The 9717-nt window shown below is 33.6% G+C and overlaps 1 protein-coding gene across 2 annotated transcripts in view; it reads left to right on the top strand.

Annotated features, from left to right (window-relative positions):
• Positions 1-9717, top strand: part of LOC108975917 (GAS2-like protein pickled eggs) — a 136719-nt gene that overhangs the window by 52348 nt on the left and 74654 nt on the right. For both annotated transcript variants that reach the window (XM_018944751.1, XM_018944752.1), the window contains exon 3: positions 8712-9337. In XM_018944751.1, coding sequence (XP_018800296.1) covers positions 9170-9337 — 168 coding nt within the window. In that variant the 5' untranslated portion in view covers positions 8712-9169. The remainder of the gene's footprint in view (positions 1-8711; positions 9338-9717) is intronic.

Here is a 9717-nt window from a genome sequence, read left to right as displayed (position 1 = left end):
TTCAACTCTACTCGTCACCCTGATCACTTTGGTATATATAACCCTATATCTGACTCTTTTAGTTTTAGGACTTACAAATAACCGTTATGTGAACAAAACTATAATACTCTCTTTAGCAACTTTGTTGCGAGAGTATAAAAAGCAGTTGAAGCCCTGCACACTGTCTCAACGTCGGTTAGTATAACAAACCGCAGAAGCTTTTGCTTTCAACCGCATTGGCACAGATTTCGCAGTGTCGCTAGAAGAAACTTTGAAATCAGGCTTGTCGCAAATGCTAAAAATGCTTACATATAAATTGATGTTGCAACGCCATATACTTATGTATATATGTATGTATATGTATTTTGATACATTTATAAATAATAAATATGTAGGAGTTTGATTTGCATTCGAAACTTAATTTACAAGTGTTCGAGTAACCAAAAAAACCAAATTTTCATCCAATTCTGCTAGTGCAATGTTCGGTTTTATTCGTTGCTGTTGTTGTTGTGCTCTAGTTGTTAATTTTAAGTACAAGCACCTACACGTACATATAGTTGCTTTAATTTATTTATATGTAACATTTGTTTGTTTGCATTTCGGCGTAAAGTTGCTGTGTGTTTATACTGTAGATTTTATTGTTTTTGTTGTTGTTCCAACTGAGCAAATAATTTATAGAACTGTGTAAAATTCATTCGCTGCAAATACCTGAGAAACAACAACAACTAATTTTATCCATACTACTAGTAAATATGTAACGGCTACCAACAACAATAACAATAATAAATTGCAACAATTTACCGTTTGCTCTAATCAATATGCAAGTTACACATAAATGTTTATTTTTATTAACTGCCTTGATTTTAACAAGTGTATTTGGGTGTATTAGAGGTGTACTTAATTAAACAGAACAAAAAATCAGTTCGAGGGATATAAACGCTCCCCATTTCGAGATGTAAATCACAATTACGGGTTCTTGAATAAGAGCACTATAAAACATTGGGCCGTATCGCACCAAACCGTAATTTTTTTGGGATGCAATGGTGGCTCATGGAGTACGTGTGGATTGCTGCCTGACCAATAACGCATATTTTGCTTATTGGCGAAGCCATTCAGCCAGAAATTAGTCTCATCGCTGAAGATGTTCTTTCGATGAAAGTTCGGATCATTTTCAAGTTATTGCTCTAGCCAATTCAAAAATGTAATTCTGGTGGTCAAGCGGCTTCAGTTCTGACGTCAATTTGATCTTTTAAGGATGTAGGCAAAGAGCTTTTCCCAAAATTCTCCACTACGACGACCATAAATTGGACGTGGCGTCGCTGATTCCGAATTTCGAAGAAATTTCAATTGAAGCAATCTAAGAGAAAATATTTAAGAGTAACAGAGTAAGGGTCGCTAACATGCGCTTAGGCTTTCTATGCTTCCACGTAAAAGCCCAAGTGATTCGGGATTTAGTCTGGTAATTCATTTTAATTTTACAAAACTCGTAAATTCTCCTTACCGCTTTTTATTATGTTGTATAGAGACATCCCTAATGTAAAAAAAATAATGTGAACAACATTTACTGGTATTTATTTATTGATATCATTAATTTTGCTATCTGTTTATCTGTGAACGTTGAGTTTGAAATTCAATTAGCGGCTGTGACTTTTGCAATTTTAACTCTATTTCAATATTTGCTATAAAAGAATGTGTGAGTGTGTGCGGAAATTGCTATGTTCGACATTGTTGCTGATTTTTCCACTAACAAGAGCAAGAGTCAACTTGAATCATATCTACAGCGTCCGTTAAAAAAATTCTGTTCTGTTCTGGTTGAGACAAAAACTAATTATTTCTAAGTGTGAGTTCACACTAGGAGAGTTTGTTGCCGGAACTCTTAAATTGTTGGCGAGAAGGGGAGAAGACAAGTGAATGGGCACTGAACTGATTTTGTGATCTTGGCCTTAAGTGTTCGAATATTTTCGAAATTTATCATTTTATCATATATTCTTGGTGCGAAATTTATTTACTAAGGAAGTTGTAAAACTTTTCTTCTACATAGTATTTTTTGTACCTAACTGCATTTTCCTACAGGGTATCTTCAGTATTACATATACCCTTCCTTTTCCACCAAGCCTTTCATTGCTTCTGCATTTTTAACAGTTTTAATAACAAATGCTTGTTAGTGTAGAACGTGGGCTCGCTATCTTGTTTGTTATTGTAATTCTATATTTTCCATAATTAATCAAGTCATATCACATTATTTCCGTAGTTGTAAGACTGTTAACTTTCAGAAGCTTAGAGGTTTTAATCGACTGAATTTAGTGTTTTGCTACTTAACACATTTCTATTTTTTTAGTCTCGTAAATGCAAATGCAGGCACCCAAAATATATATGGTATTCATTTACATATAGAACCGGCATTTATGTGCTTGCAATTTTTAAAGTCTCATTTTACTAAATTTGCATATATAATATTCTTGCTATTTGTAAATAGCTTAACTGATGTATGTTGTAATTTTAATTTGTATCGGAGACAATTAATCTTATTACTCTGTTTATGGTAGCTGTGTTTTTATACTCTCGCAACAATGTTGCTAAAGAGAGTATTATAGTTTTGTTCACATAACGGTTGTTTGTAAGTCCAAAACTAAAAGAGTCAGATATAGGGTTATATATACCAAAGTGATCAGGGTGACGAGTAGAGTTGAAATCCGGATGTCTGTCTGTCCGTCCGTCCGTCTGTCCGTCCGTCCGTGCAAGCTGTAACTTGAGTAAAAATTGAGATATCATGATGAAACTCGGTACACATATTTCTTGGCTCCATAAGAAGGTTAAGTTCGAAGATGTCCAAAATCGGCCCAATCGGTCAGAAACACTAAATTTTACGGAAGAAATGTCAGAAGGAAGCTGCATCCAGGCTTCTTTTAAAAATTGAAAATGGGCGTGGCGTCGCCCACTTATGGACCAAAAACCATATCTCAGGAAGTACTCGACCGATTTCAATGAAATTCGGTATATAATATTTTCTTAACTCCCTGATGACATGTACCAAATATGGGTGAAACCGGTTCACAACCACGCCTGAAATCTCGATTATCACTTTAACATGCGAGAGTATAAAATGTTCGGTGACACCCGAACTTAGCCCTTCCTTACTTGTTTCGAAGTGTATTTCATTCGCGAAGAAGTAATGAACACAATGTGGGATCACCACAACAAGAAGGAGGTCTATACATACAACATGAGCGAGGAAGGCTTTATTCTCAATTTCTTCAATAACATCTCATTCATGCTAAGACGTAGTGTAACGCAATTTTGCCTCTATCATTCTTGTTACAATAAGAAAAGTAAGAAAACGCTAAGTTCGGGTGCAACTGAACATTGTACTCTTTGCAACTTGGAGGAATCAATGCTAGGTGTAAACCGTCAACCAGACGATCGGAATCTAATATTTCCTGGGTTTCAGTAAGATACATCTCATACAATCATCAATCATAAGGCATAAAATCAATCGGATGTGCGAAGATATCGATAGTAGTTATGTACATGGGGGCTAGGTCAATGTCCGTCTGTCTGTCTGTATATATACGAACTAGTCCCTCAGTTTTTAAGATATCGTTTTGAAATTTTGCAAAAGTCATTTCCTCTTCAATAAACTTCTCATTTGTCGGAACGGCCAATATCAGAACGATCAGAATGAAGTTCTTGTATGATAAGATAATAATGTAATAAACGAAAAAATTGTTCAGATCGGCTTACTATAGTATATAGCTGTAATACAAACTGAACGATCGGCATCTGGTGCTGGTATGGGGAACTTCCTCAATATATATCATAAGAAATTGTTCAGAAGGGATTTATAGAACAGATCATATGAAAGCGGATTTTTGATTTTTTGGTCTGATTTTCCTCAGGGCTTAGCTTCTTTCGTATACGGTCAGAATACTATCTTATGTTTTAAGCTTATCGATTAAAAAAGCCGTTTAATTAATAATTTATTAGATATTAATAGAAGTACATCTGTTTCAATTTGTTTTAATTCCACAAACAACCTTTATTCCTAGAAAACCCCGAACAACATTTAGCGAAATTATAAAAAATGTATTTCGTTTAAGTAAATTTTATCTGTAAAATGTAAAAAATTAATTTTTACATAGTCTGGGAGAAATTCGTAATTTATGACGTTTTTTTATTTGCCGATTAATCAATTGTAAAAATTGCGATTTAATAATTTTTTTTTTGATTTTTTACATTTTAAATTTATGTCGTGCGTTTACTTTATTAGCTATTTATAATAATTGAAAAAAAATAATGATTCGCCCCATAAGGCATCAGAAATATTATTGTCCAAATTGAAAAAAAATTTAATATTTTAAGTTTGATTATGCATAAAGTTAATTGATAAATTTAAAATATTGTCGAACATTGGCAATTTCAATTAAAGGAAAGCGATTGCATAAGTTGACCTGCCCTTACATTTGGTATATTAGTTATGTACATACATATATTAATGCATACATTCATACATACAAATATACATACATACTTACATATGTACCAAAAATAGCCTTTTCGGTAATAAATTTATAATTGGGCATTAAAACTTCGCACCCTTTCTTTACACATTCACATTCATTCGGAGATTGAGTTATTGAGAAAAAAATTAAATGCAAAAAAAAAAAAAAAGAATTGACAAATCACCAATTGAAAAAATTAATAAACGTTATGTGCGAAACTGTTGAAATTGTGCAGATTCATTACATTAGTTGCCATTTTTTTTCTGTGATTGAGTTTTATTTTTTTCCTCATTGTGTTTGCGCGTAATTTGTGTTCCCAGCATTCGCTCACTTCCCACCGCAAATTTTATTGCCATTTTCATTAACGGTAATGTTGGCTACACAACGGTACATGCATGTTATTGGTTTTTGTTGTAATTAAAAATTTACACTTGCGCTTTTAATTTGTAGTTGCGGCGATACAGTGAAATTGCACGCCCCGCATACCAACGCAAGGCACACACACACGCACATAAACATATAAGTAATATGTGGCGACTGGGGTTAGGCCAATCAGACACACGGCGGCGGCGGCGGCGGTGGACCACTCAAGCCGAGCTGCACTGTGGCCGGCGCTAAGCATACGGTTGGACTTAATTAAGATCACGTTGGTTCCGCCACAAGTCATTACATAAACCTTGACGGGCTTATAAATATGGGTGCACATATGTAGATATGTATGTTTTGCATCGACATTCAATATTGGCGTTTAGTGTTTTTGTTGCATTTTTGGGTGCGTAAATATTTGTGGAATTTTTCGCATGTCCAATTTTTGATCAATTTTTGTGCATACATATCATAACAGCATTTGTAAACTTATTTTAGGGGTGTGCGATTAATGGCGAAAATCCGGTTGTGGCATGGTGTATATAATATTTCCCCTTGTTGTGGCAATAAATTAGCTTAAACTAGCGTTGAATTGCACGCTGATTTTTTTTCTCAGCTGAAATTTCGAAGGTGGACACTGAAATATGTATTATACTATATATAGTCGTACATATTATGAATGTTATATGCATATGATATGATAAAATGACTGGCTTAATGTATATTTTAGCTGGTTTCCAACGACTTACGCTTAATATAAGATTTAAGAAAGTTATAAAGTTGCCATTTGTTTGAAAATTAAGAGAAAACACTTTTGTAAAATAAAGAACCACCACGTGTATATACGGTTTAAGACAATTTAAAGTTTAAAATAATTTTGTTTGAGTGTTGCCACCTGTTAAAAAAATTTAAGTTCATGAAAAACTTACATATGTTAAACCAAGAAGCACCCCGATTATATACGGTTTAAGACTGCTTAAAGTTTAAAATAATTTTGTTTGAGTGTTGCCACCTGTTAAAAAAGTGTTTGAAAAGATGAAATTTATCGAAATAATTAAAATATTACAACATGAAAATTAAATTATTATGATATATAATTATTATTTTTGACAAGGGTTGCCAGCTGTTTTATTTTTTTATAATTTATACATGCCTATGGTTACAATACAAATATTGACTGGATTGTTTTTTTAATTTTGCAATATCTATGATTAATATTTATTCCCCACTTTACTGATATGCTTACACACAGAGAAACTTCACCGCTTTTTTATTAAACATGGTTGGTAGCAATATACATAAGAATACTTCTGTACTTCAGTAGCGGTAAAATCTCAAAGAGAGGGAAGTTGTCTCAAAAGTTCCCATGGGTCTGCTTCTGGATACATGCTTTGCGCAGTAAAGGCGCACCCGTTCCGGTGCTCATAATGACGCTGCAATTTACATATGTATGTATGTGGTACCTACGTCCCTTCATACCCATATATCCACAAACTTTTCATGATACAAAATACATGTTGGTATGTATGCATATCTCGTCTGTCAAGACGGAGAGAGATCTTCTACGAGCTTCACTTACTTCATATTTAACACTTGAGTAATCATAATCTTGTGCAGACCAGCGTGAAATGTTCAAGCGTCAATTATGAGAAATCGAACGTTTTTTCCCCTTCCTGTTTATTAGCGATATTAATTAAAAATAGTCAGGCATGACTTCGTTGCATTAATAACTGCATAACAATGTGAAGTAATTTCCAAACTTATTTATTTATATTTATATATTTCTTCGATTTAATGATATTGAAATTAAAAGGATAATCGAACCAAAAATTATTGCACAATATAATATACAACGCATTCAATATTCAGTTGGTCGCTCATATTTATGAAGTTTTTTTCTTGAATGCTGAAAACCTTATTTAATGGTTGAACCCCCTGAAGGGGTTATTGTGAAAGAGTCGAACTGAGTTCTTTTTGCAAAACCAATTTTATATTGCACTTGTAAAATTTCCATCACTTTAGTATGTATGTCAAAGGCATGTAAAGCAAATGTTTCTCTTCCCATCCAGCTTCATATTACCTGTTCATATTTTTATTTTTTCAATATTCGCTTTACATAATTAGGGGTGTCATGATTATCTCATCTCATAAAAAAACAAAAGCCGCAAAACCCCATGCTCGATTAGCTACTAAACGCTTAAGCTATTACTTTGCGGTTTGTCTTCATTTGGAATTAAGCTTTCTCAATTAAGTGAGGAGTATTACAGCTAATTGCTTGTGCACACGGCATAGGCGTATATTTACCTTAATCCATAGGCTTTTCGCATATTCAGTGGCGTAAGAAGCAAATTTTTACCAGGGGTATGGATTTCTTGTGTTGTTTAACTCCTCTTTGGCTTGCAATAGTATGCAATTTTATATCTATTTATTATTTCAATAAATGCGTTCTCAACGAAATATCTAAAAAATTTGGTTTATGGCTTCAGATTCTTTAACACTTCAATATCTTTTCATAGATAAGTACTAAAGCTTACTGTATCTATGTGACCCTCAAGACTGACACCTAAGAAGAGCTGTTGCATAAATCGATGTAAAAGCTATTAAATGATGGTTGGAGTTGTTCAGTTGTGGAATTATTGATAGTAACGTTATTGAAAAATTTTCTGTTATATCAATAAAGGATTTTTTAAAGCTTTGCCAAATTAAGCTCGTACAGATTCACTAATAATAATCATATATTGTGATAAATAATTATTTATTAATATTTATTTTGTCTCCTTCAAAGTAATCCCCACCAGATGTATGCAATACACTTATGCCAACGATTTTTCCAGTCCTTGAAACACGTCTCATAAGCACTTTTTGGGATGGCCTTCAGCTCCTTCAGCTCCTTCGGTAAATTTTGTTTTTACTCTTTAATTAACTACAAACGGGTTCCACGGAGCGGCAATTTCAGTTTTCAGCAAAAATCACAAGGATCACATGATTCATGATTAAGCAAACCACGAAAATGGAAAAAGGAATGAGCATTACCTCGATTTTTGACCGGCTTGCCAGTTTTTTTTTTCTGGTTTCGGCTAATTTTTCCTCTTCATTCCGATAATTGTTGACTTGTTTGCTTGAATGCCAAACTCATAAAGCCATTTCTCATCGGCTGTTATAATACTTTTCATGAATGTGGAATCGAAATTCTGCTTTATCGGGACGAGTCGAGTAAGAATGCGTTTCATACCCAAAATATCCACCAAAATCAGTCGAAAGGAATCGCGAGACAGGTGTTTAATATTAAAAAAAATTATTGATAGTAAACTAGGGTTTACGGTGTAAAGCGGAGGTATTGTAAAAACCAAAGTCCAAAGTTTTTAGAAAAAGTATATAAACGGGCCGAAATAGTGTCTACTATGATTAGTTACTTTCGAGTTAGTCACAATTCGTTGTCGGAGGTCAGATACCCCTTACAACCCATGTTTATAAAAAATTACATTTTCATTACCTCTTTTTCTGAGTTTTTTCTCTTTTGCTCAATTTAAGTTAAGTTAGCCGCTGGTTATCTGACACGCATTGACGATATCAAGTGACTTAATTCCCTTTATTTTGCTGCCGGCCAACAGGTGTACCGCGCTTTAATGCAAAAGCTCTTAAGCAGTTAAATGTAGTGACAATCAGAGCGCAAATTTATACTTATGTATATATGAAGAAATATATGTATGTATATGTGTATTTATACTGTTCATAAAGTATGTATATGAGAACTTTATAAAAAAATAAGCTTACTTCTATATTAAACAAACAACAAACTAGTATATCTTTTACACTTTTGGTCAGTTGCTAATTAACACGTTTTTTTTTTTAATTCTTCCATTGCAGATATCTCATGTGAACGCCCCCCAATAACTTTGATGCAATATAAAGCGCGCGGCAAGAACTTTGAATATACGAATTATAATGAATTATCAACCAGTACCCAACTATTTTATCAATAATTAAAGTCACAAAACGAATTTCCACATTAAACACGAGTCCACAAAAAAATTAGAAAACAACTTTTTTCTAATAATAAAGGCTAGATATGTGAATAATACTTATGACGTAGTTAGCAAGCGATTAAAATAAACAAACGAACGGGTTTTTCTTTATTTTTTTGTTCACTTTTCAACATTAAATAATTACTTAAAATATATTGATAAAATAAAAACGCGAAACTTTTAAATACGAGCAATTATTAATAAATTTTAAGAAAACTTAAAAACGAACGCGTAAAATCATAGTCGATCGGTTAGTGTATTAATTGTAACCGAAATAGTATTTTTTAAAGACCCACAAAAATGGCAATGCTCGAGGCGCGGCCTTATCGGCCTTTCAAATCGAGCGAGGAATACTTGGAGGCGATGAAGGAGGACTTGGCCGAGTGGTTGAGCACGCTTTATCCAGATTTAAATATAAATGCGGAAAATTTTATGGATCGTCTAGATACTGGAGTCGCACTATGCAAGGTAAATTCAACAAAACATAAAAAACACTTAATAGTTAGGCACAATGAGCTCACGGTTCCCCAACAAATGTAATGGAAATCTCTAATGTGATAAGAAATTAATAAGTAGTCGGAAAATGCCTCAGCAGTCGTAGTTACAACTTCAAAAGATTATTTTTAGAACTCTTTTGGGAGCTTTCAGGATTTTTATAGGTACTCTCGCAACAAAGTTTCTAAAGAGAGTATTATAATTTTGTTCACATAACGGTTGTTTGTAAGTCCTAAAACTAAAAGAGTCAGATGTAGGGTTATATATACCAAAGTGATCAGGGTGACGAGTAGAGTTGAAATCCGGATGTCTGTCTGTCCGTCTGTCCGTCCGTCCGTGCAAGCGGTAACTTG

The sequence above is a fragment of the Bactrocera latifrons genome, unplaced genomic scaffold (assembly GCF_001853355.1).
Source record: "Bactrocera latifrons isolate USDA-ARS-PBARC rearing strain unplaced genomic scaffold, ASM185335v1 scaffold_7, whole genome shotgun sequence".
In the NCBI taxonomy this organism is placed as follows: Eukaryota; Metazoa; Arthropoda; class Insecta; order Diptera; family Tephritidae; genus Bactrocera; species Bactrocera latifrons.
The sequence above is the reverse complement of the archived record's forward strand: the minus strand, read 5'-3'. Positions and strand labels throughout refer to the sequence as shown.